The sequence below is a fragment of the Dermacentor andersoni genome, chromosome 1, assembly GCF_023375885.2.
Source record: "Dermacentor andersoni chromosome 1, qqDerAnde1_hic_scaffold, whole genome shotgun sequence".
NCBI classification, from domain to species: domain Eukaryota; kingdom Metazoa; phylum Arthropoda; class Arachnida; order Ixodida; family Ixodidae; genus Dermacentor; species Dermacentor andersoni.
This window is the reverse complement of record NC_092814.1, coordinates 137,369,652-137,397,533: the sequence shown is the minus strand read 5'-3', so window position 1 is coordinate 137,397,533 and position 27,882 is coordinate 137,369,652. Positions and strand designations below refer to the sequence as shown.

At 44.0% G+C, this 27,882-nt stretch overlaps 2 protein-coding genes across 2 annotated transcripts; both read left to right on the top strand.

The window, feature by feature from the left end:
* Nucleotides 1-349: 349 nt before the first annotated feature.
* Nucleotides 350-1,142, top strand: LOC126544360 (uncharacterized). Its single transcript, XM_050191654.3, has 2 exons — nt 350-381; nt 632-1,142. The coding sequence occupies exons 1-2, from the start codon at nt 370-372 to the stop codon at nt 1,046-1,048; spliced, it is 429 nt and encodes a 142-aa protein (XP_050047611.1). The 5' UTR covers nt 350-369; the 3' UTR covers nt 1,049-1,142.
* A 20,609-nt stretch (nt 1,143-21,751) lies between these two features.
* On the top strand, nt 21,752-23,581 carry LOC129388235 (uncharacterized). The gene is made up of 3 exons (XM_055078374.1): nt 21,752-21,841; nt 22,702-23,113; nt 23,441-23,581. Exons 1-2 carry the CDS (start codon nt 21,830-21,832, stop codon nt 23,071-23,073), a joined length of 384 nt encoding a protein of 127 aa, XP_054934349.1. The 5' UTR covers nt 21,752-21,829; the 3' UTR covers nt 23,074-23,113; nt 23,441-23,581.
* The last annotated feature ends 4,301 nt before the right edge of the window (nt 23,582-27,882 follow it).

The window sequence follows — 27,882 nt, the reverse complement described above, 5'->3', positions numbered from 1 at the left end:
AACCGGTAACCTTATAGGCGTTGTTGCGCACGCTCTCTCTAGAAGCTACCTCACGTGCTGTTTCTTTGCTGCTTAGCCTATGTGGCAAGCTTGCTTTGTGTCTTGCCAAACTTGCGTGTTATCTCGAGTACCTATAACATGTCAGTCCTGTCACAGTTTCAGTAAACTACACGCTGAGAATTGAAATAAAAACAGACACTTCCTCTGCTTTACCTGCAGCCAAGATATCGTCAGTGTCACCGAGTTGTTTTTGTTGCTCGCGTCGTGAGAATACGATCTCCGTGAAAGAGGTGCACTCACTCGAGTATAAAAGAGTTCGCTTAGCTCTAGCTTTCAAAGACTTTGGACACTGCAGTCAGAGGATCAACCATGAACGCCCTGGTGAGCATGCAAGCATTTAACGCGGACTCTCCACTAAACCTTTTGAGACACCTGCTATTGAGCTCCTTTCAATCTGACTGGGAACCGCCATGACGTTGTGAGAACAGATTCGCCTGGTAGCCAGTTTTACTGCGCTTGAGTACTGAAAGTCCTGAATGCGCGAAAATGCGACACAGTTTTAAGTCTCACCTCGCCTCAAGTACGGACTTATACGTTAGCTTTTTGCTAATTTCTGTTTTCTGTTTCGCAGGCAACTGTTGCGTTTTTCACCGCCTTGGTTGCGGCAGCATCTGCGGGAGCCGTACTCGGAGGCTATGGTGGTCTGGGTTACGGTGGCCTCGGCTATGGGGGTCTCGGCTACGGGGGTCTCGGCTATGGAGGTCTCGGATACGGAGGTCTCGGCTACGGAGGTCTGGGCTACGGAGGCCTCGGCTACGGTGGTCTTGGCGTGGGCGGCGTTGGTGTTGGCAGCAGCGTCGCTCTACTCAGTGGAGGTCCAGCCTTCTCCAAGGCAGTGGCAGGGCCCACTTTCCTAGTGAGAAGCGTGCACCACGTCAACAAAATTCACGGAGGTGGTGCGATCCTTGCTCACAGTGGGCTTGGTGGAGGCTACGGAGGTCTTGGTTACGGTGGCCTCGGTTATGGTGGCCTCGGATACAAGGGATGAAATGAGAATGTGCAAACAATACAACCGCTTTTGTTACGAGTACGTCCATATACCAAAACAATGTACAGTCTGGGATACCTGCCAACTACGTGAAATAAAATAGAATTTTATGAAGAGAGGCTTGATTTCTGGCTGCGAGAACACCTTGTCATAAGCTCTTGTACAAGAAACCATCGTCATGCCCAATAACGGTGTGAAAAATTACGTGCAAATAATGAGCTGACAGCTGCTGCAACCACTTAAAGATGCCCTGGTTATAAGAAATTATATCTTAATGAAGGGCAGAAAAACTAGATGGTCGTCAAAGAACCGTCTTGACAAGCGCGAATAAACACACAACTGAAGCTTTTAGTTTATTTTGATAATGCCTTGATACTTAAACGTTCGATTCATCGATATGATATGTTCTGAAGAGAAATTGCACTTGGGCTGTAAAATATTTACCAATGCTGTAATGTTGCCAGCCGCCTGGTCAACACAGCGCGTATTTACTACATTTCGAGAGGAAACGAATGTGTGCTTGGAAAGCCTGATTCAGTAACAGCTACCCCACATCTGCTATACTATAGCTTGGCATTGCTTTGTCTTAAACAAGAAAACAAAAGATGTACAGTAAACGCCACTATAACAAAGTGCTTGGTACTTAGAAAATTCTTTCTTGTACAGTTCCCTTCCTTATACAGATCGTACACCATACTACTCACAGTGCAGCAGGCTAAGCGCGTTCAACAAGAGAAAACGTTTATTTAACATAAATGCGGCTCTCGCCTCCCTCGCTGAAAAAATTATTGGTTAGTTTTGGAAACTCTTTCTCACCGTTGCTTTTGTTGTCAGCCGCGTCCTTTACCCTCTAAATCTCTTTGAAGACGTTGTCGGTCACCAGTCACTATTACATCATCAGGCCTTCATCAACTGCGATGTATTCGTCAGCCGTCGCACCCGCTGCTGACTTGCAAGCAGCGTATGAATCTAGGTTTTCCCGGAGCAGTGTAGTAGTGCGGTAACGCTCGCTCACATCGGCACACTCGTCAAGTGCATCGCTATAGCGCCCTGGTTAGTGCTACAGCAGAGCGCCGCTCATGCGCAGTGCAGTGGCGGCACCGCTACGTGGCATTCCATGTACAGCAACGAATAGGCCGTCAGGGTTGCCTAAACCCCTGCGTGATACAGGCTAATCTGTTCGTTGTAAAACCGTTCACAGTACATATGAAGCATTTCAATTAGGCCGGGACATAATCAATCCTTCGTTACACAGGTCATTTCAATGTAGAGGCGTTCGTTGCGGACGCGTTCGATATGAGTATAAATACCACGAACATGAATTTTATGCTGTGCTTTTATTGTGTGTATACTTTAAAACTTCGGTAGTTTATTACAAAAAAGAAAGAGAATCTGTAAGCTGCTGCTGTTTCTGAGGCGCCCTTTTCCTTGTTCTGCAGTATTTCCAGTGCGAGCCTCCGTGCTGTGAATGCCTTGTTAAGCGGGAAATATTTCAGTCGCAATCTGTGTAGGAATATCCAGTGCCCGTCAATACATGTGCGACAGACAATCAATGGTGCGGTTCATCGGGAGAAGTAGGAACAGTTGAGGACCTTCCATGTGTCACGTGATGGGAACCCCACACAATGTGCGGCACAGCTAGGTGTACCGATGGTCATTTATTGCTGCCTAACATCCTGTCTCCAAATGTGAGGACGTTTGAGAAAACGTGTACTTGTATCAGCGCGGCATTTGTTCCCATGTGGTGCTTAGAGCCGGTTCATTTCCTCATTGCGCATCAGTTTCTATCTCGCTTCTTTCCTTAGGCCCCTTGTAATGAAGCCCCGGAACGTGTTAGAGATGCCCAATTACCTATAAGGTGATAAGCACGCCTATGACAAGTTTCACGAAAATGCTAGATCAGATGACATTCGACATATAAAACAATGTTCTTCAAAATTTCTGATTGTTACGCTTATTGAATCCGCAAAAGGTCCGAATGAAAAGTAAATAGCGTGTAATCCTTCGAGAAAATTGAAAACAGGCTGTTTGGCTTGACTTCTAACGTGAATGTATGAGACGCTTCGTTCGAAAAATAATGTTCGCCTAAGCTTCATAATCTGTCATTTTCAACAACTATGTGCTTGACATCATTGAACGCTGTAGCGGAAGCATTTTTTCGAATAATTTTTCTGGTTATCTGTAGCTATACGTATATCAAAGCAAGCTAAATTGTGTTTGTATAGGGGGGGGGGGCGTGACACGCAGGAACACCTGTAGTGTATTCGCAACTTCACTAAGCTATTGTGATATACAAAGATAGTCACTATGTTATCTTACGACTTACTGTAAAATATCCCATGCAGCGATTTGTAGTCATAATTGTCGGGTGTGCTGAACACGGCCAAATATGCTGATAACCGTTTCTCTCGTTTTTTTTTCATCCCGCATTTTTTGTAGTATGCCTACCTGTCAGTACCATGAGCGTCCGTATTCAATGCAAACCAAAAGGCAAGCGGAGTGCTCCATTTTTGCCGTCATTACATCCAGTGACTTTTTTTTTAACAGTCGTGCTTAAAGCGTTTGCACTGCACTCTCACTAGGCTTTCATATTTGTGTTTTCAGCACTGACCACTTTTAGAGAATCCCTTTACCTGAAACAGTAATCGTTAAACATTACAAGTCAAATATATGATACCCAAATGATATGATACCCAATGAAGTTTTAAAACACTACTGTGACTGGGTATCAAGGTTCTTGTCTATTATTTTTTACTTCTCACTCCGCGAAGGAAAAGTGCCACGCGACTGGCGAGAGTGGCACCTGTCTTTAAAACAGGTAATAAACTCTATGTGGATAATTATTGCCCCATTTCAATCACTTGTACGGCATGTAATATTCTGGAACATGTTGTTGCAAAGCGATTAGTAGAATATGTAGAAAAATATTGCCTGTTTTACAGCAAGCAACACGGATTTAGAAAAGGCCTATCGACAGTAACCCAACTGTTCGAAACACTACATAGCTTTGAAAAAGCAATTGACTCCCGGCAGCAAATGGATATGATTGCCATAGACCCGTCAAAGGCTTTCGACAGGGTGTGTCATGTGAAACAGATTGAAAAAGTATGTTACCTTGGCGTAGATTCTCTGATAATCAAATGGGTTCTAGCCTACTTGCATAACGGGTACCAATTTGTTGAAATATCTAGAAGTCATTCATCTACATTGTCCGTGTCGTCTGGTGTGCCGCAAGGGTCAGTTTTGGGACCTGTGTTATGTTTATTCGACATTATTGACATCGCAATTTGTGTCCATACAATGGTTGATGTGAGATTGTTCGCGGATGACTGCGTTTTGTTATGTTGTGTGAAAAGTGTCAGTGACCAAAGAATTTTGAATGAGTCTTTGAAAGTTATCAATGACTGGTGTGCTACATGGGACATATAAATTTATTTTAGAAAAACTACCTGTATGCCAGTTACAAATAAGAAACCCCCCTACAATATTCATATACCATTAACCAGAAAGAAGTCAAGCGTTCCAAGCATGTAAAGTACCTCGGAATCACTATTATCGATAATTTGAGGTGGGGCAAACATATTAACTACATTTGCGGATCTGCGCAACGTAAGCTTGGTTTCCTAAGAAGGAGGCTACGGAATCCTACTCCTGGTGTCCAACTCGCGGCATATAAAACTATAGTAAGGCTAGCACTGGAATATGCAGGTATCGTTTGGGACTTTCACAGTCAAACCGAAATTAGTAAATTAGAAAGAGCCCAAAGGCTAGCGGCCAGGTTTCTTTTTTCGTGCTACGACAGAAAACAATCCGTGACTACGCTCCTTGACAGGGCCGGTCTAAAACCCTTGTCCTAACGAAGAAAAATGACGCAGCTGAAATTCCTGTGTGAGCTTTATAATAAAAACTTGAAAATAGGTCCAAGCCTATATCTATGGCCAACAGTACGAGTATCAGCTCGTACAAATCACCCTCATGCCATTCAACCTTACACGCCAAGGGTTGACACATTCAAGTTTTCATGTCTCATTCAAACCATTGTTGAATGGAACAGACTCATCGCCAATGTGTTCACAGGTTGCCACTCAGCCGAAATGTTTCAGCAGAGGCTGGTAAGGCTTTCTGTGGAATTGTGTTTAAAATGTTCTCCCACTCTGTAACAGCCCGTAAGCGCTTAACAGTATTGAAAATAAATAAAACAAATAAATAAAAGCTGGGATGTTTAGATTTACGTGCGCGTTAAATACCCCGGTACTGTCGAAATTAATCGGGAGCGACAACTACAACCTCTGTCCTGTTTTGCTTCTTCGGGACGTTACGTTGTTTTCCCTACTTATGATCTTTAAGACTTTAGACTGCAGCCTTTCACACCTCTCATCAGTGGATTGTGTCGTCTGGAGCTACAAAAGAAGTACGTTGGCACCCAGTCCCAACGCCTCATTGTGTTTGTCGAAGTGAAGCATCCAGCCACATGCGCCAGAGGAGAGCTTGTACCAGCAGATGGGTAGCACCAAATGCATGCTCAATAAACAAACCTGACATACGTATTGCACGGGTGACTTTTACTGAACAGTGAAAATGTTTGGATTGATCAAGAGCGTCATGTTCGCTGTCTTCACGGCAGTTTACCAGGCATAACGTCACGCTTGCGCCAAGAAAGCGAATTGTCAGCTTACGTTTAATCGCGGCGCCAGAATATTCATGTAAACCGCAAAGAAAATGGCAGCATTTTCTTGTTTTTGTTTCCAAACAATGTCCCATACCGGCTTCGGGGCATTGATCAAGAATCAGGCAGATTTATTTGTGTCTTTATTAAACTCGTAACCAAAATAAACCTTCGCCTGTCAGGGCGTAGCTGAAAGAAAAATAAACGTAGAAATGAAAGTAAACATGTAAAACAATTTCTGATAAAATAATTTAACATCATAAAATAAGTAAAGGATTGATAATTTTAGAAATTTAGTAAGGCAAATGTGTTGGGTCCCTAATGAAATTGTAAATTGAGAGAAAGCTTCCGTGTTGTGACTGAATTCCAGCGAAGACGTCCCAAGAAGGAGAATTCGGCGCTCGAAGTTATATATATATATATAGTTAAAGCCCGAGTGGGCGAAATGAAACTTCTCAAAGTTTTGTTTGTCCTAAAGGTAGGGCGGTGGTAGAGAAAAAGAAATACTCGACAGATTGAGTTACACTCGAACCGTAACATAGACAGGACAACGCTGGATCAGATTTGCGTAAGAAAAAGTTTAACGGCGGAATAAGGCACCCCAGTTTAGTGAAGAACACTTGAAATTGTCCATTATTATTTCATGAGAAACACCGATGACGGCAGTCAGGCGATGATGTTTTAGTGAATTTTGTGTATTCGGAGATATGGAGAAGTTTCTGCACCTAGGCGCGGTTACACAAGGCGATGTTGGCCGAAGAAAGATGCAGGCTTATTGAGGGACGCTCGTTTCAGTAAATTGGCCATTTCATTCAAGTACAACCCATGTTGATCTGGAGCCCAAAGCATATGAGCTTGCTATAAATGCGGAGCAAACAATGAACAAAATGCTCGCAGAATTGCCGAACTTGAGGATGCAGGGCATACAGAAAGTGAGTAGCACACTAACAGGTAATGAGGGAAAACACGGGGAAGGCGGGAGATGGAAATTCAAGACGATCAGCAAAACAAGAAGGTAAAAGCGAGAGCCAACGTTTCGACAGGTGAACTTGTCTTTTTCAAGGTGACATATGATTTCCACTGCACAGTAAATAAAGGTAGGGTTCTTCTAAAGAGGAGAGGAGGTAAGGTGGGTGGGCGAGGCAACGACCGAGAGTGTGTTAGCGGCGAGGTTGTGGAAAATTCAACGTCGGTAGGTAGCGCTGTGTGTCAGTCGATTGACGTGTCACGGTAGGTTCCTTTTTTCATGTAAGGGGAGATTATCGGCTCCGCTGGAAATCAGTGGACTATCGTCTCTCTTCAAGAGAGAGTAAAAGAAGTAGCAGAAAAAGGTAGTCGAGGAAAAAAATAAACAAAATGGAATGAATATACAGATAAAAGAACAAAAGAAAGGGAGCAAAGGAAAAAGAATACTAAGCAACCGAACAAAAAATAGCTAATTGCTGCTGCCTATAGCTTGAAATTTAGCATAGCGAATAGAGTCTAAACGCCCTTTGAAACGCTTATGCCTATTGGTTGCAATGTCTTGAACTTAAGGATGATGTATGATTCTCTGTATTTTCTGCCTCGCGCAGAACGGAAATTTGACTGTAGAATGTGGAGTTAAAGTTCATCATAGTTATGACCTGGTTGGCTTAAATGCTCGGCGACGGCTTTGGGAAGCTTTTTAGCTGTGTCTGCGCGATGTCCGTCTAACCTGACATTCATCGATTGTGCCATTTGACTGATATGTTGTTTCTTGCAGAAGGAGCATTCAAGCATATAAATCACATCGAAACTAGTTCAAGCAAAGCTGGTTTTCACTTTGCGTGTACAATCATTTGCTGTGCTTTTAATTTTAGCGTAACTTTGAAGAGGCCTGCAAATTTTGCACCTGGGGTGACAACATGCTTTTGTTACGGGAGAATGACATTGACACCGTTTTTCAAGCTTGAACGCTTTAACACTTACATATGGATATAGAAAGATTACTTTCAAATAAAATCTTTCTGCTACTATAAAATCACCATTGCCAGCAAATGTGCTCCACTGACGTGTGGTAGGGGTAAATCGCGCTATAATGTGTCCTGTAGTGGTCAAACGATTGCTAATCTGTTAATACGTAGGGAAACAGAGGCAGAGATAAGTGAACTTCTTCAATTTAACGTCCCATAGCAACGCAGAGACTAAGGGGGACGACCTAGTTGGAGGTACAAAAATAGTACCGACCACCTGGAAATCTTTAATGGGCATCCAAATGTGGCTACACGAACGCATTTACATTATGCCCCCATCGTAATCTGTACACTACACAGATAGATCTGAAAAAATAGGGCACCAGCATTTAATACAGTCAGCATTATACAAACGTTTCCCGCAGTGAAAAAGACTAGAATGTACACACAGCACCACCAAACAGGAATAACTGAACTGGTGTACTGGGCAAGGAGCAACAGTTACGAATAAAAGCTACGTTGCAGTGTTGCAGTGCTTAAGAGCCCCCACAAAGGTTAACAAAAGAGGGACAGTGTTCGCCTACCTGAGCGCGACAATGAAAAAAGAAAAACATGAAAACACCAGTCTTCGTCCTCGCGCCGTGTCGAGGACACATTTACGTTTGCCACATTTACACACCTGTTACCCGTGTAAGACTGTTTTCCGCGTGCGCGAGTACATCCCCAAGAAGGAAAAGGGTGTTTGTAGCAGAGAAAGGGAGCGAAGCAAGATAAATCGCCCCGTTTAGGCGATTCTTTACAGCTATGCCTTATTGCACAATGTTAAGAACCTTGAACGTCGCTTTTACTGCAGAGTTGAAAATTCTAGATATGCAAAGCCCTGAAAAAAAGAAAAGAGAACCACATACAGTCAGTGGCGTAGCAACAGGGGGGGCCGGGGGGCCGTGGGCCCCGGGTGCAAGGGGCCAGTGGGGGGAGGGGGGTGTCATAAGCCTGAAGACGCCTCTCTTTCCGCCGGCTTGACTGGGCGCAAATGGCAAAGAATGCTCCGGTATCCAGTAGCCCGAGCTCATGTACCCGATGCGTTGCGCCGAAGAATCCGACTCTTTCATCTTCCTGTGCTGCCCTCTGACGCACGCCGCTGGAAACGTTTTGGAAGGGTGTTGGATATTTCGCCGGTTGATTTGTGTACCTAGCTACGCCCATGTGGAGTGTGCGTCGGTTGTGTGGTTCGTGGATCGCGATTAATTATTAATGGTTTCTCCGGAGCAGCATGTCGTTCACCCATCGAGTATAGTGGGTAAACAGGCTCGAGTGCGCTGTTGTGGTCACAGCGCGGCCGATAAAGGCACGCTGAGTTCCGTCTGCCGACGCGGCTGCCTTGCGTTCGTTGTCGCTGATGTCTGCGATTGCACATCGCTTTTTGTATTCCTTTTACACATTCACTAAACAGCGCGCATATTCAAGAAGCCTTAGAGCGCAGCCTTCCACGTGGGATTTGCCAAAGCGGTGCATTTGTTTATTTCTACAGCTTCAAATCGCTGTTAGCTTCGGTTATTGTAGAAACGGCGCATCGCTGATCTGAAATAATCTCAAAACGTCGCAAAATATACAGACGAGTCAGTATGAGCGGCCGAGTCCCTTAAACTGCAACTGTGATCCAGACACATATATATTACGGGCTGTTACTACTGATTCTCGCTTTTGTTTAACTTCATCATACTTACAGTGTGCGCGTGCTATAAGGTATTATTAGAGACAACTGTGCTCGGCATAAGTCCCCACTTATATGCCGTGTAGTTCTCTCGCGAAAAGGCGGATGCCATCGCTGACACCGTTGCTAACTGAGCGAGTTTATGCTGCTGTATCGAATGCACTGTCTCTTCTTTCCTGTTTGACGCAGAGGTAAACAATGCTTCTTTTGAATTAAGAAATGTTAGCATAACAACACACACAGACGCACCATCTACGGCAATGCGACCGGCAGCGTTCGGGAACGGTGACCAAAGTACGAAATGTCGGCACAGCGCTGTGTCGCCGCTTGCCGCTTGTTGTGAACGTGCCGTGCGAAGTGAAGAGTAGTTATCAAATCGCTATAGGGCCGCAACCTAACTATAAGAGTGGTTTCCTTCGTCCTGACTGCTTATTTTTCAAGTCCAGGTCCATCGGCAGCGGGTGCACGAACTCGACGGGGTCAGGCCTAACTCAAACTTCGCTACACAGGATCAACATTGACTCAACTTCACGTGCATGGCTTGAGAGGGCTGAAGCTCATGCATTCCAACTTCGAAGGCATGTCGACGCATTTTGAGCGCGGATAATTACAAGTGAATGAGCTGCAGCTATCGCGTTGTCGGTTCGACGGCTCATCACGTAGGGTTCGGTCAAGCTATCACGGTCGGCACGCTGATTTTGTCGGTGCTGTCGACACGAAAACCCGTCGCGCTATATGACAACTCGCACCCGTCGGTTGCGTCGTCGTCGGCCTATTAGGATCAAATGGTCTCAGTGATACAGTGCTGAATAGTCAGCCAATCGTCGGCGTCTTGTCGGTCTCGTATATCGACCCAATGTTACCACGCCTTAAAACAGTACATGAAGTCAGGCACGCACTGCCACCACCAGCAAGAGTGGGCCGACGCTGCAAGAAGACTGCTTCAGCAACGTGTTTTTGAAGTGTCGCCCAAGTGTAACGCCGGGGTTTATCGATAAATTTGACAGCCGTCAATGCAAGGCGGCAACTACGTGGTTGGTTCACGGTGCAGCCCGGACAAGCCCTGGCCCTTTTCTGTTTCAAAGTAGAGCTGCAGTCTTACGCACGTTTTCAGCACCGCACCGACGTCGAGTTACCAGTAGAGTTTCAACGCGGTACATGGCACGAGCGTTTGCAACAGCGCGCGTCCGAGCGCTTTCTTATTTTTTTTCCGGGGTACTTTCCCCCGATATCTGGCCACGCGGCCACGCGCGCGTCCCTTCCAAAACGTTTTGCGACTAATCCGCTAGGGCAGGGCGCATGCGCCGTGGAGCCGTGAAAGAGGCGGATTGTTGGCTGCAGCTCTATCAACACCCCATGAAATAATTGCACGAATGTGCGGGCTAAAAAATTAAATTCGCAAAATGGTCGCTAAACTATTCGCCTTAGCGGAACGTTTCATGTGGGGTGCGCTCATGCCGTGCGTTCATGCTGGGAGCAAGAGTCGCTAAACATACAGTGAGGCGTTGTAAGGCGTTGAGGCTCTTGGGTCCCTCTTCTGTTCAGAACGCGCAGCGAAGACGAACGAAGACAGCAGCAAGAGGGCGTTCAAAGAGCGCGCCGGGCTCTCGCGTTTACGGCGAAGCGTTCGTTGAGAGCGACGTTGCATAAATGCGGCCGTCAAAGACGCGAATGGGATTCTCTGGATCGTCTTCAGATTCGGTGCGGCCGAAGAGTTTGGCAGCGTATGACTCAACAGGCTGTATATAGTCGCGGGCGCCGCGATGTTCAGCTCGCTTTTACTTCCCCTCTCCCGCTCGCTCCGTGAAGCCGCTGCGAAACCTGCCGTTATGTTTCACGCTTTCCTTCTTACCCTCGAAAGTTTAAGAAAACTGTTGTTGTTGTGTGACTTCATGTCACAAGTACAGTGTCTGTGTCAGCTGCACAGAATTTTACAAAAAACGTTAATTTTGTAAGGTTATTTCCCGATATTCTATGAAGTTATGTGTCTTTGTGATTACTAGGAATTCGGTAGCGTGAAAAATATGGCAGATAATAATAACCATATCCTTAATAATCCCTCAATTAGTACTTATAGAGGAAGCACTTCAATTCCAGAATTGAGGACTCAAAGTCATATTATTAACTCAACAAAAGCTTCTTATACAAAATCGTTTTGGGTGCTACAACCTACAGTACTTTGGCACTGCGTGCGGCGCCCAGTAGGAAGTAGCGAAAGAAATATAAAATAGTGGACCAGTGAAGTTGATCCCTCCACCCTCTCCATTGCGAGTGCAGACCAACAGGTTTCGCTGGCACAAGCATCATCGCGGTCTTTTTTTTTTTTTTTTTTTAAATAGTGACGCCAAGAATCGACGCGAAGCGTGCTCCATTCTGTTCCCAATCTTTTGGTGGTACCGCAGCTCGGATAATCACGTTTGTCCGTATAGCAGCAACTAAAAACAAGGCTTTATTGATCAGAATGAAGAGAACTCGTTATTGTCATAACATTGGCACCCGCGAACCAGGGAGGCAGGTGGCGTTTTCTGTTTTGCTATATGGTGGGGAGATCAGAGTCACTCAGACAAAATTTAATTTTCGTTTTAGTTCAGGGCTGCTCACAGCCAAAATACTGCGGGCCATAGTACCTACGACGATTTTTGTGAAGTTGTTTGGCGAGATATGAATGTCGGGCTTCAATTTTGCAAATGCAATATTGCCGCTAAAATTGGTAATTAAAACTTCATAATTTTTTTTTTTTTTTACTTGTGACCTGACCCGTATTTGCCACGATGCCGCATTTGTATTGGTTGCCAAGCCTTACAGTCTGACAGAAGATGTGCACATGCGCATATCACAAGTTATCAGTGCAGCACCCTGTGTTATTTGGCGCAGGAAAAAACAGCGTGTACTGGCCTCAAGCTGCACCACTGGGAAAGCTGGCGCCACCGTCGGCGTACGTACTATTAGGGATGACGTGAACACAGCGGCCGCGTCGGCTCCTTCGGGAGCGCCGAAGCGAGCGGAAAACGCGAGTTTAAGTTCCCTCGTACGCAGCGGTCCTCACTTAGTGGCGAGATTTTCCCGTTTCGAGTGTCTGCTTTACAACGATTGAAAGCACTACAATAGGTAGTGGCTGCCTTTGAAGGCGCGCAACATGGTAGGCTACTGCTCGGTGCCGCAGTGCCGGACGTACGCAACGGAGCCGGGTGTCAGCCTTATTCATACGTAGCCGCAGGACAAGAAGCTGCGTGAAGCTTGGCTCGCGAAGCATAAAACCGGCAAACAGTCATCGGCTACAACTCGGGTATGCAGCAAGCACAGACGCGAGGAAGATTTCTGGTACGGCGCCGGGTCTGCGATGTTCTGAAAACGCGCACTGAGACGCTCGCCCGAGTCCGCTGCCCGACTAATGTCATGACGGTTTGGTCTATGAACTTGACTGGCAAGTTCACTGGAGGGGAAAGGGAGCGGTAAGAAGCACATTAAAAAAAAAGCATGGCATATGGTCATGCTTGTGTTATGAATTAATGCGCTGGATTATAAAAAAAGAAGCAGCGGAAAATCGCACGCTGAGAACACCGATAAATATATAGTGCGACGAAACTCGAGAAATAATATTGGAACGCCCAAGAATTTAGAAAAAGAAAAAGATTGAATCGTCGCGACGGCACATCACAGTCCCCGTAGGCGTCGAAGTCTATACAATGAAATTATTTTTGAACAGCTCTGATAGCGCCCGCGCAACAATGGTTGCTTGCATACTGTCAAATGCTCATATTCTGCGGCCTAAAGCTCATGGCACGGTGCGAAAACGCGCACGCAGCGAAGGCGAATCAGTGCGCGGACAAGCATGCAGACGCGCAGTCGGTCGCTGCGAAGGTGTGCGAACGCTGCATTGAGGCTTCATTCTATTACGCTCCATTTAGTTATACAAACACTATAAGAACATATTTCACATAGTTTGCTCTCAGGGTTTGCCTACCTTTCACGCAAGAAGCCGGTTCGGGATGCATCGCGGCGACCGCGCACAGTGGCGTTCACTGTACGTATTCGGCAAAGAGATAGCGTCTGTAAACGATTCTGTGCTTTCAGTTTGCCCAAGGTTATTATTTAGACAGTAAAAAACTTCTCTCGTTTCGAAAGCACTTACAGAAATTTCCGGGAGAGCTCCCGCGTGGTGTTTTCAGTGAGCGCTGACAGCAAAACACATGAGGAGCGCGCCGCGTGATCCCTCATACTACGCCAGCGAAGCGCTTGCGATAGATGGCGACTCCGTAACTCCTCGCCGCCAATATCTGCTGCATTCGCGATCTCTGGGAAAGAAAGCGAAGGAGAGGGGGATCCGGCGCACGTGCGCGGTATCCAAGGCGGCTGCACTGGTGCTGGAACCCGGAAATTGTCGATATCCTCGCCTTCCTTGACTACACCCGGTGGGGGGGTGACAGAAGACCTATGGGCCCCGGGTTCCAGATGACCTAGCTACGCCACTGCATACAGTGCATAACTATACCACTCTTTTGAGGTAAAAGCATACGTATGCCAGACTATCTGATGTTTCTATTACAGGGAGCGGGAACGCATGCCTCACACTACAGAAATAAACGAGAAGGAAGGGGGTTAACCGAGGGGCGCGATTTTATTAGTCGTCTCATAAGAAGCCAACAAACACTGACACCAAGGACAGCATAGGGGAAATTACTTGTGCTAATAAATGAAATAAAGAAACAATAAATTAATGGAAATGAAAGTGGATGAAAAACAACCTGTCGCAGGTGGCGAAAGAAGCCACAATCTTCGAATTTCGCGTGCAATGCTGTACCAATTGAGCTACCAGGGCGCCGTTTGTCCGTCCACTTTCTCGTGTATTTATTTTCTTAGTAGAATCCTGGGAGTGTTAGCCAGCGCCACCACTCGCAGACCATGGCGGTGGATGTGAAACATCCTTTCTGCCGCAGGCGTCATGAGAACGTGATCTTTTTGGGTGAAGGCAACCGGTCAATAAACCCCCTAATGCTACCTGAAGGCATCAATAAACCGGATTCGAGAGCCCCGTTATGTAATAAACGAGAAGAAAGGGGGTTAAAAGAGGGGCCTGATTTTATTAGTCATATCATAAGAAGCCATCAAACACTCACACCAAGGACAACATAGGGGAAATTACTTGTGGTTAATAAATGAAATAAGGAAACGATAAATTAATGGAAATGAAAGTGGATGCAGTGGACGCTTCAGTAATGGGGATGCCCATGTCCAGAGCTGCGAGTGCTGTCCTAAGTTATAGCACACTAAGTTACATGGATAAGATTGAAGGAGGAGTGCTTGAGGCTTCACATATCAGGCTTAGTGGATGGACGAGTGTCTGTAAGACATCGATGTCTGTTCTAGATAAAGGAGTGGGTTCATTTGAAGGTCACACACCAACGTTAACGTTGTTTGTTCCTCTTCTTGGTAAAAAGCTTGACATAACATGCGGATTGTGCTTATAAATGGTTATCTCTACAGGAATAACATAAGCATAGGTAGTCAATACTATTTCTGCCATTGGCTGTTTCTTTATCCACGTTTCTTACGCTCCAATTTCCTTGTTAAGCATTTTGACAGCTGCCGAATCAAAGTTAATGTCAGCATCCCTGGAGAAGGTTTTATGGAAATAAAGGCCAAGGGTCTTTGGGGAATCCAGGAGTTCTATAGATGAATGACCAAGACTGAGTTTATCTGTGCGTAAGACAAGTGATTGTTTAAGGAATAAGCAATAGCGTTTGTTTTCGCGCATTTAATTTGTAATGAATTCCCCTCGTTCCATGCGCTGAAATTTCGGAAGCATTCATTTGCACCTGACTGACGAGTTGCCATATTTGATTAAAAAATAAAATAGTCGCGACAACTGTATATACAACATAATTTGTGTCCTTAATATCATCTATGCATAAGTTAAATAACAGACGGCCTAGGATATTGCCTCTAGGGACTCCAGCGCTTATATATTTAAAGGATGATACATTGTCAGCTATAAGCATATACTGTCTACAAAACTTTATGTTGGAAGTCAAGAAAGTTATGGTATAGTACCTCTCATTCCATGACATTCTAGCTTCTTCAGCCGTGTAACACATTTTACCCATGCAAACACTTTCAAAAAATTTACGCATACCACTATTACAATTGTTTTCTCTTATTATTTTACAACACTTTATTTTTGTGTCAAAAGGGTCAAGTTGGTAAATTTTTCTGTGCGAGAATGATACGATTAATTATTAGTGACAGTAAATTTCTTCATAACATCAAAAATTCTCGCATGCATGAATTTAAAGGTCTTAAAAGAGTGGCAGTATTAAAATAGAATGATAGCTTCGTACATAATTTTTGTCTCCGCTATTTAAAATAAAGTTAAACTCATAAACTGCACCTCCTGTACAAACGTTCCCGTTGAGAAATGCATGTTATAAATGAAAGCGACGGCTGATGTAACTAAATCTGCCATATTGATAGCAAGTCTTGTCGGTAAAATGTAAAAAAAAAAACTTGAGTTGGTCAATTGTTCAAAGAGTGAAATAGAGACATGGAACATTAGATGTACAATGAGAAACACGCATGGCACTCAAATAAGTGGACGCAAAGTTAAATTTCAGGCTAGCCCTCGTTCAAACCACGGTGCAAGTGGAGGAGACCCACAATGGCAGTGGCTTTCCTCGGAAGGGAGGTGGAGTGCGGCCGAGGCTCTGGAGTGAGTCATCATTTTATGGTTAGAACTACCAGCTGCATATTGAACGTTGCCTTCGGCCTCCTTAGTGAACTTCATCATTTTGTTGTTATGGCAATTATTAACGTAATTAAATATAAATAAATAAACAAATAAGTAAATGATGAAAGAAAGCACATGTGCCCGTTACTATGCGCTGTGTGAACGTGCTGCCCAAAGCGACAGAAAGTAGCGCCAAATACAAAAATATAGCGATGCCGGAAGAGCTAGATTACGCACCAGGCAACAACAACAACAACAAGAACAACAACAGCGACGACGACGACGACGACGACGACGACAACAACAACATGAAAAGAAACAAAAGAAGCCGAAGAAGCCGTCTGCATGCGCCGCGCGTGCCGCAGTCAGCTTGATTGCGAGCCTTTCTAAACGCAAGCGAAGCTTCCATAGATAGGCTCAAGTTAACAAGACCTCTGCCGTTTTACATATTTTGGCCGGTGCATCTGCTTATTATTAAAGCGCGCTTGTTCTTCTTATGGCCATCAGAACATCTTTGATCTATTGTAGATGCAATGGAGAGGCGCATGCGTTCGCACTAACGCTACCTTCCTCTCTCTCCTTTCTTTGGTTCTTTTCTATAAGGTAGCAAATCGGCCGAGCATCTGGTTGGCCTCCTTGCCTTTCCTTCACTACCTCCTCCTCCTTCATCCATCCGAATTAGGCTGAATGAATTTTCTGTGTCCATCTCTTCCTGCTATAGAAACATACTGTCGGCGCGGAAAAGCGCATAAGTTCGGGGTTCCCTAACAATCTCGTCTTTTTTTACGTTTTTTTTTGCAGTGAATAAATGGTACATCACTGCATTGGCTAAAAGAATTGGTCCTCCCTGCAGTTTCCAGGCCCATTTTGCGCAATATTCCAGCTTTACCGAATATTCCCTGCACTGTAAACTTTTGGTACAGGTAGCAGTAAGATTACTGACGGCAATGCACGACTGAGGCGAAGATAAGGACGAAGCTCTTGCTTCGTGTTGGCCTCTTTGTTCATGCGCTTAACAACAACAATAGCAACAACAACAAAAAAAACAATGTCACACACTGGCAGACCTACAGACGGCATTATATAGTGGCGCAAGTTGAGAAGTTACCAATTTTGAGGCAGTCTGAAGCCCCTGGAACATGCATAACTTCCCCATGTAACAGAGAGGATTACATACGTATATGAGAAGGACCGTGCACTGTAAAGTATTTTCCACACAAAAAAAGGAAATAAAGGAATAAATCGGTCCATATCTCACAACCTAAGACCTAAAAAGGGTGCAAGGGTGTGAGTTATAGAAAACTTTACGTTATGTTCACATTGAACGGTGCAAACGATTTTACAGTGTAGTGCCTTGCGCTAGATTTGCGGTCACAGGGCTTTTTCATATGCGTTCAGAGCTAGGTACGCAAGCATTTCGCATTTTTCTCTGATTAGAAGGCGGCGATTTTAACCAGAAATCAAGTCAGCATCCTGATGATAAGCAGCAGAACACGGATAGTTCAGCCATAAACGGGTCCGCCCCCGCGCTTGTGTTTCGATCTTTTGGGGTGCATAGAAGTATGCAACTTTCACGCGTGACGTCCTAAACTGTGGCAGAGGGCAGAGGTACATGCCATACTTCTGGCTGTCCAGATAAATAAAAAGCAACCTCAACTATCTACATGGCCTATCCTGACCGACTCGAAGTCAACTCTCGCACTGATGCAAATTTCACACAAATTTTAGACAATTTTGATACCAAGCATGGGCTGTTTCCCAAATTCTACGTATAGCCCTTTGTATAGGCTTGACCCTAGACACGTCAATGATATTACCGCGCACAATGTCAAACAACGTTTTTTTATGCCATTTTTTTTTGCGAATTAGCCCTAATTTTAACGAACATAAAAAACAATAACTTGCAGAACAATGAGAAGCCGAAAACTGCAACGGTAGACTTACATGTATAGTGTCAGGCCATCAAGGACATCCAGAGCCGAAAATCGTTATACATGAATGCAACAGAGAATGTGTGCACGCGCCCTGTGATGTCGCCGCTCGTCGATACACGGTGGTTATACGGCAGTGGGTCAATCATGGAGGTCAACATAATAATATTTGCTTTGTCTGCGAATTCTGCCATTCGGCTGTGTGGGTTGTCGTGCAGCTAGGTCTTATATTCTCTCAGCGTGCTGCAAAAATTTCAAGGTTCAAAGGAAAAATTTTCGTGGGTCCATAATCACTTTGTTTTATTACAAACGCAAGGCAAGTGATTTTTTGGACTTTGCCTAATATGTACTGTCTCCGGAAAATTTACCCTGAGGCACTGCTCTGCACATAATTAAGGTAACATGCTGATTCACAGGAGTGAGTACAACAGGAAAAGCAGATACGTTAACCTGAGCGACACCTCCGCTCAGGATGTCGGAACGAAATGTTTTCCTTTCTGGTTTTACCTTCGCTCTACTGAAAATCGCTCCGTTCCGGTTCTGCTCCGAAATGAAAAAGATAACGTTTCAGAATGGTTTTCGTTTGCATGCTAAAAATTTCTAAGCAAAGTAACGATAAAAACATATTATTTATATTTCTCATTAAGTTAACTATGAATTCCGAGCTCAGTGCCTTGATTCAAGGCACTAAGCATGATCTCAGAAGCAGCACGCCATTGAGTATGCTCACCGACATGCGAGACTACTATTCTGATAAAGTCAACCGAAATTAACACAAACGAACGGTAAAACCTCGGTAGCAAAGCGTTGTACCCGTAGAAGACGAAACGATAAGTCCTCCAGTGCACGAATCCTGGGTTTTGCTACACTCTTAAAAATACTTTGCATCTTTTGGAGTAACCTTGTCCCAATAAAATAATTGTTATCTGACTTGTTTGCGTTTCCTTTTTTAACAACTAGGTGCTCGCTATTTTCCTGTCGAGAATGCTGTGTCAAGCTGACAACAGGCATGCCGATAGTGACCTGGAAGCAGTGGGCTGGCAGCGTTAAATAAAGGATGTGCGGTCAAGATAGATGACGCTTATTGTTGTGGGACGAGATATGCCCGAAAGGGTGCAAACTTCTTTAAGAGTGTACGATGCTGATCTCATAGTGCACCGAGCGGCAGACTTAGTTTAGTGGTGCGCTTGAACGGCTATCGCTTGCAGTATCCCTGCCTGAGATACGCGCAAATTCAGATGTGGCCTGACGCCGGTTGTTTCGGATTGCCGACTTTCCCCTTGAACCACAAAACGATGAAAAAATATTTCGGTTTCACTCCGAAACAAAATAATAAATAACATTTTTGTTACGTTTTCGTTCCGGCAAGAAATGTCGTTCATTTTCGTTATTAGTTTTCGTTTTCATTCCGTTCCGACACACTGCCTCCGCTACTCTGCGCGGGATAAAATTAATTAAAAAAGCTAGGAAGGGAGAAAAATGTGTAGCGAATTGGAAATACCCGCAGAACTGTCTGAGGGGCCACGTCACTATCGCAGCCTATCTCGCAGGCCCATAGACCATAGCAAACGAGCTAGAGATCTGGCTGCCTTTAGGGATTTGTCCGTTCTGACCGTTTTCCTATTATTGTTTTGCTATGACAGTGACTGGCTGTCCTCGGCATCTAACATAATTTAACCAAAGTTGTTAAGTACGAGGGCTACTGAATAAGTCCCGTTGAAAGAAAATAATCAGGTCTGTTGCTAGTGACCCTCATTTATACAGGGTGTCACAGCTAACTTGAGCCAGACTTTAAAAATATGCTTCGAGCGGCCAGTCGTGCGGCAATGTTGCGTGCATTCGGGGGCTTCTTTCACGCACGGAAAAACTCTTTTATGTAGCACATACTGAGCAACAGAAAGTTACATCGGGAGTTTTTCATATCACTCTACAATTTTCTCATTGACACTTTTCCATCAAAATATAATATTTGAGAAGTTTATTAAATAATGAAGACTAATTATCTAATGAGGCGGAATGAAAAAAATTATTTGAGTATCTCCAACTGACGGCAAACAACAATGATTGGTTCTGTCCAGCTACGTGGCAATCGCATATTTTTAAACTCTGGCTAAAGTTAGCTGGGACGCCCTGCATATGGCAATCATCTCTGGCTTATATCCTCACAAGCACCCAATGGACAGGAAATTCGCGAGGACTCAGTCTGTCGAATAGGGCTCAGAAATTTTTCTATATGAGATTTGCTATAAATATCTATATTGTTTTTTTCGGTAGCTTCAGAGGAATGTCAAGTGGCATTTACCTGCCGCTCTCACCAGATAAGCATTTCTTGTTCAATTATTGCCTATACTTATCACAAAACGTGGTCTTCACAGAAAAAATGAAGCTAATAACGGTATTCACAGGTAAAATCTCTTGAATTCCCGAATGTCTCAACTTATAAGGATAATTACGTGACTCAGTTTGAAATAGTAAATTTAATGAGAAGGTATTAAAATAGCACAGACCTGTAATAAAACATTCATCGAAGATATTCTGTATGCAGGCGCCGATCACAGCGGCACTTGCTAAAACACCTTGAGCTGATTATTAGCAGCCCCTTAGCGCTTCGGGTCAAGTCCTAACTTTCACCCCCCCCCCCCCCCCCCCCAAGAAAGAAGTACTAACACCAGACACCACTGCGCTTATATGATTCATCCTTAAAGTTGCCTGCACGCTAATCATACTCATGCCTTTTATAACCTAAAGTGTGATAGGACTTGCTGTCCACGAAGAGATAGCGATAGTGATCAAAATATAGCACATCTGCTTTTTTTATTTTTACACGGAAACAAGGGCGTCCAGAGAATAATAATGAGCGATGCCTCTTGCCAAATCCTTCCTCTATTCGCGGAAAGTGTGCGGGAGGGATGGTATCGCTGGGAAGGCATTTCGCCCACTTTTTTTATTGGAGGAAAGTGGACATCGCTAGAGGAACGTTCTCCCAGCTATGCGAGGCTCAAGACGCGCAAAACAGAGCGATATTGATTCTGTACCTCAATATCAACCCCAGAACGACCTGAGGCGCTAAAACAATTAATCCGATCTATATAAAGACACGATTTCAATCACCAAGCACTCACAAGGAGAAGCGTTGGGCTGTACGCTCGCCTTTGTTGAAGACGTCTCTTGAATTCTGATGAAGGGAAATGATCGCTGTCTTGTTGTCCGTTAAAGGCAAATGGTAATTTCATAAACATTCTTCCGGTTCAGTAAGAAAGCGTCCAAAAAACGCCAGAAAAGGAGGATATTCTGTATGGGCAATCCCAAAAACGTGTTCGCTTATTTACATCAGTACTTTTAGACCATTCAGCATTTGGGCAACAGATAATATCCTTAGAGTATGGTGCCTTCTCTTGGTCGGAGGGGAGAGCCAATTGTCTAGAAACGATGAACTGGTTTCGTTTTACAGAGGGCACGTATCAGCGAACTGGATTTTCTTGCCTGCGGCTTGTACCACTGGTGCGAAAGTCTGAGTATAGGCATTGGATCCGTCACATCGTTCCCCTCACCACAGGTTGCTCCCTCGTTTTGAAATTGCGCAGTTATATTATACGCTAGGCGCTGCGGCGTGAAATATCGGAAAGGGGGTTTGGAATGTCACTTCCGGGACACTTTGCGGATCTATCTGATATTGCATGTGGACGCGCCGCTCATGCAGAATGCGCAACACAAGTGTTCTCTACGTGACATGAGCCATGGTGCTTTACCTATATAAGACGCCGGGAGTCTGCCAAATGGCAATTGCTCGCCTCCAACCGATCCACTAAGCCATGAGGACTTTGGTGAGTAGAGTGTGAGCGGACCCTACTAGCGTTCTGGTGAAAATGTATTAGTCGAGCACCGGCCCATAGTGGGCTCTATATTTCAAGAGAGAGTCAGAGTTGCTGCAGAGTCTACTCAGCCTTGATGCAATACGGCGTCATGCATCCTATTTTAACACTACGGCATCATGCGTTCGCGCCACATTCGAGCATTCATAAGTTGTAAGATAATACGCCGTTAAAACCTAAGCAGCGTATTGTTTCTGAAGCACTGCTGTAGTCCTCCAGCAGTGCTCCAGGATACTATTTCACGAGATGAAGATCAGATGAGTAACTACAACACCATTTTTAGACAGAATATGAAGTGTGTTGTCATGAGTAACAGAAAGCAAAAAAAAAAAAAGAACTATGACACACCCCAATTGAACCAACGCACACTGCTGGTTGTTTAGTTTTTCTCAATGGTTTCTTAAATATGCGTAGTTGTTAATCGAATTGTGATAAGTACTTCGCGACCCTTTACAGCACGTGAATTTCAGAATCCGGTCGCTATTATTTCAGGTTTATATCAGTTGCAACAAATTCATATTGTTATTAAGGGAGATTTTGCTGCAATCAACATGCGGTAAAACTAGAAAACTGGAATAGGATGTATTCCAAAACACTAAATCTGATGGCTGAAAATAGTCATTTTATTTTGTCTAGTACCCATTCAACGTGCTAGTAGATTTGTTTACTGGCCCGAAAACGAAAGAAAAAGAAAAGAAAAACTAACGAAAAAATGTGATGTCACTGCATGCTCTATGTGGCTATGCTCGCGGACTGTTGCGTGCTGAAGCTACAATGGTGGTAGTTTCAACGCAAGGCACTGTCGCATCCAGGTGTTCCCCGTCGTTGTTCTTGCGCTGGTGGCCACCGCACGGGCTGGGAATGTGGCCTTGGCAGGAGGCCTGGGCGGCCTGGGTAGCGGTGGTGTGCTCCTCGGTGCAGCCCCGGCAGTTGGACTGGGGGGTGTAGGCGTTGGCAGCTCCGTTGCTCTGCTGCAAGGAGGACCGCCCTTCACTAAGGCGGTGGCGGGACCTGCTTTCCTGGTCAGGACGGTACACCACGTGAGCAAGGTCCATGGTGGAGGCGCCATTGTTGCCCACAGCGGCCTCGGAGGCGGCGTTGGCCTTGGAGGAGTCGGCCTCGGAGGTCTTGGCTACGGTGGGCACGGAGGTCTCGGCTACGGAACTTACGTCCTCAAGGGCTGATGAGAAAAGTGCGGTCAATATCTGCATTTTGCTAGATCCGGTAATCTGCCTTTTACTTCTCTTTTATTGTATCGGGATAATGCTACTGTGCGCTCGTAATCACAGCTACATAGGCAGTTTTTGAAGATATACAAAGCGGTGCGCACTAAGAAATGCAATGGCAAGAATAAAACACAAGCAATACAGATAAAGAAAAAGCCAGTAAAATCTAGATGACAGGAGTAACCCCTATGCTTTTTCACTGCCAGCTATAACTTGCAATAATCTTATTCAGATATTCTGAATCAAGGCTTTCTAGAGCGTTCCTTTAATGTATTCGCACTTACTAGCTTCCATTCTGAAAGATGATGTTTCTTATGCATTTCAGGGGTTGTCGCATGTGCAACCAATGGACAGCACCTCAGCCACCAATTTTCAATGCCAGCAACCCATCTCGGCAGTCCTCATGCAGCTTCAGTAGCGTGTACAATACATCATAATAAAGTCATGCCAGACTGCCAAATAGCAACTGATGCGTCCCTCCTGCAGCCCTCACGTACAGCTACCACGCTGGAAATGTGTGTGTTATGTTGACCCGCATATCTTCAGCAGCATTGTGGTAGCTGGGGAACATCGCAACAATATAGCCTCTATGACGTAGCGTAACTACTACAAGAGAGATGCATGTTTATCTGGCCCTAACATTGCAAGTCACTAAACGGTTGCAAAAAAAAAAAGTATTTGAGGAAGTGTAAGCTTTACGCCATAGACATGAAGCAGCAAGATTTCACTTCATTCCATTTCATTTCATTTTATTTCCTGCTTCAAAGAGCAGTGGACCTCGGGAAAAAAAGCCGTAGCTTGACAAGCTCCCGAGGCCCACAAGGTTCGTTGACAATGACACCATCGAGCATGTGGCACAAAGGTGGAATGTAGAAACATCAAGCATGATTGACATTCTAGTAAAAAACAGAGTACTTCTACCTTACTAAACAAAAACACCAAGTAAGGCAGCAGTATAAGATACACACAAAACAAGTAAAATACAAAATTAAGAGCTTCAAGAACGGAACTTTAGAAGAATATATAGAGGGATCATGGGACTAATTTGTAGCGAATAGATTGACCGTAAGGTTAGGTATGAAAGAAAAAAAAAGCGATGACAAGGTTTTATATACACGAGTATAAAAAACGGAGACAGTATACAAAAGCATAACGATACGCTCCCAACTCATGCTGCATTTCCATGCACAATTTGAAGAAAAAGAAAACATCTTAGCATACATTAGTTAAACCTGCATGCAGGTTTAACTACGTATCTCCGCAAGCTACATATTTCACTTTTAACCGGTGCTTCAGCAAGGATCAGCCAAACCATGAACAAATGAGAAAAACACTTATCGAAAGAACGCTTGGAGGTCGGCATTGCTGCACCTGTTAATATCTAGGGATGCATCATAGAGGCGGTTCAATAATGCTGGAAGATAATATTTAAGCATCTCTTGCCCGTAATTAGTTCGTCGAATTCAGAATATTCAGTCGAAAAGGCTGAATATTCGCGGTGCATTGCTGTCGTGGAAGAAGTCAGCGGAGGGGTGATCATAAGGTTGGTTGAAGGTAATTCTTAAAGCCTTCGTTTGAAGGAGGTAGATTTTTTGAAGAGTGGTGTACGGAGCAGTTCCCCATACTAGGTTACAGTGATACAGATGCGACATCAAAATGGTTTGAAACAGAAGCAGTTTAATTTCAGGCGCGAAAAATTGGCGATACCAAGAGAGTATGCCAACCACACGATCAACCGCAAGTCATACATGTTCTACAGGGGTACCCCAGAGCAGTTTTTCCATAAACCAGATTCCTAAGGATTTAAAACTCTTAACGATTTCTATTGTACTCGAGCCATACCAAAGTTTTGTGGAGAAGCTTAGTAACTTTCCTTTCGGTCGAAAGAACATTGCTTTCGTTTTTGAAGTGTTTACTTGTGCGTTCCATTTTACCGAGTGTGCATGGCACTAAAAGGGTTTCATTTGCAAGGGTAATGAAGTTGTCTGGGCTGTCCCCGCTAAATAAAATGGTCGTGTCGCCCGCATTTATTATAAAGCATGCATACTTATTAATATTAATGATATCATTATTGTATAAATTACATAGAATTAGGCCCAATATGCTTCCTTGCGGGACGCCAGCCTTATTTTGTGTCATGCGCGAGTAACTTCCATTGATATCGACGTACTGATATCTGTGTGATAAATAAGAGGGAATTAGCTCGAGAAAGTGACCTCTGATACCTTATTTATGAATTTTTGCAAGAAGAATGTCATAGCTAATGCGGTCAAAAGCCTTTTTGAAATCTATGAAGGGACCAAGAACAATTATTTTTGCTTCAAAATTTTGTAAAACAAGTTCTTTCTGGGCTACTAATGCAGTTTCAGTGAAAATTCTTTTTGAAAGACGTGTTGAGAACGGGTGATTATATCATGTGATGCAAAAATTGGTGCAGACGTTTAGCGATTACTTTAGCGACGACATGAGTGTGAAACATTGACGTGGAGAAAATCGCCGCGAAATAACCTGGTACGCCATTTTACATGCTTGAAACCTCGAAGAGCCAGAGCACACTTTGTAAGACGTATATTTCGCACATGCAACCCTTGTTCAGGACCCTTTTATCTCTCTCTCTCTCTCTCTCTCTCTGAGGTAATGTAAACGTGCATAAAGGTGCACTAAGGGTCTTCTGCTGACAAATAAACTGATCGTCGAAAATTGCAAGAAAAGTAAGGCTGCAGGAAGGGTGTTCCAATGACACCCACAAGGGTACTTTTTTTTTCTCTGTGTGTTGACCTATATAGCCACATTGTGATGCTGCACGCGCTAAGACATCTGCATTGTGGAGAAGCTCACTTTTCTTTGATGCTTCACAGTCACAGTGTTTTCAAGGGTAGCGCGAAAGCCTATACAGGGAGGAAGAATGACAGAATAACCGAGAAAGGCGCTTTGCCCGTTAGTTACGCGTATATATTGTCTGTGTACGTTTTTGCGCTACCATTAAAACAGGAACCAGTACCAACTTGCCCAGTTTACGTGTCACCTTATTGCAATTTCTAGCGGGATCAGCGTCGCGGAACGTCAAGCGATCGTTATGACCACCGGCGCTTCAAGCAGTCCTTGGTCTCGGGGTCACAACACTAGGTCACACCAGATGAATGTGCCTAAACAGTGCTTTCTCTGGTCTTTCTTGTATTTCCTTAGTCTTTCGTAGCTTTTCTTGCTACCTTTCATACATTGAATTACCGCAACAACTTGCACAGTTTATTATTGTCGACAATGCGACAAGGATCCTCTGTTGCAATTTAACTGAAGATTGCTTCCAGAAGTATAGCCCTAAATGATGCTGCTCATGCAGTACGGCTTGTGGTGTTGCAAACAGCCAGATCTGGCTTCCATCTACTTTTGCAGCCTCATTGAAATAATGCTTAGAGCTCCATGCCGTTTCTAAAATAATATTCAAAGAAATATAGAAATATAGCGTGTTTCTTGTAACAGACATAAAGATCAAATGAGTAATTATAGATATGCCTTTATTTGACTGACTTTCAGTGATGTCATGAAAAATATATATACAAAAGCGACTTGTCAGGTACCTGCAGTATAAAATTAAGTTTTCGAACTTGTTATTCTGCTAACTTCGCACTAATAAAAATTTTGAAAGTAATATTGATTACGTGCAGTGAGTTATTTATTATTTTTTACGGATAACCTTAAGCCCCGAATGCGTTACAGGAAGGAGTAGAGGATAGCAATAAATATATATGCATTAGTTATTAACAAGAACGTGGTGTAAAGTTGCTAGAATCAGGGATAATAATGATGGATGCAGGAAAGTGGTTCCAGTCAATGCCTGTTCTTTATGAAAGGTTCACTGAACATGTTTGTATAGCAGGCTGGTGCACCAACTTTGAGGCTGTAATTTAGCCGGTATTAAATGTAAGGTGGTTGGCAAAAAAATATTTTATTTGAGAGCAACATTATATTGATATATTTTATGGAAAAGACATAAACGGAGACTCTTTCGGCGGGCAGAAACGTCAGGTAAGCTTAAACGTGTTTTCATAGTAGTGATACTAAGGTGGCGTAAGCAATTAGAGAGAATAAAAATTACTAACGCGAGGTTAAGAATGTTTTGAGACAATCGAATAGCAACATACTTTTCTACAAACTTAGATGTTGTGGTTTGAGTAAATTGATTCTCATAAAGCTTCTCCGAAGTTATCGGAAGTGCTACATTATTGAATTGGTAAGATGTTACTGATATTGCCATTCCAGTGAGTCCTAATGTAGGTCCGTTAATTTTTTCTCTGAACTCAATGAGCTTCTTAATCCTCTTACTTCTCAGTGCGCGCGACACGCTGGCAACGCAAATGTTTTCTTCTCGTACATTGAACACACTAACTTCAGTTCTCAGTAATTATCTTTATAAAGTTACTTCTTGTTGGCATAAGGAATGGGTACTAGTTAACCCATCAAAATGAAATATGTCTCAGCGCCTGGAAAGTGCACCTCTGGAATCTGCACTGTTTATTTGAGTTGTCATGCTGTTTGCCTTTCTAGTATATGTAATTTCCTGGGTGTTCGGCAAGGCTAGTTCAAGTTCAGTTCACATGCACGACAAAAAATAAAAAGAAATGGTTCTGCTGAATTCGTGCGATACTGAAAAACCTTCATTATTTACATCTGCGCGCAATAATATCGCTGTATTATGCGCTGATCCAGCCACGTTAGGCTTCACTGACACGATGCCTCAGGTTCTCGAATGCGTGCGCAGACAATGGG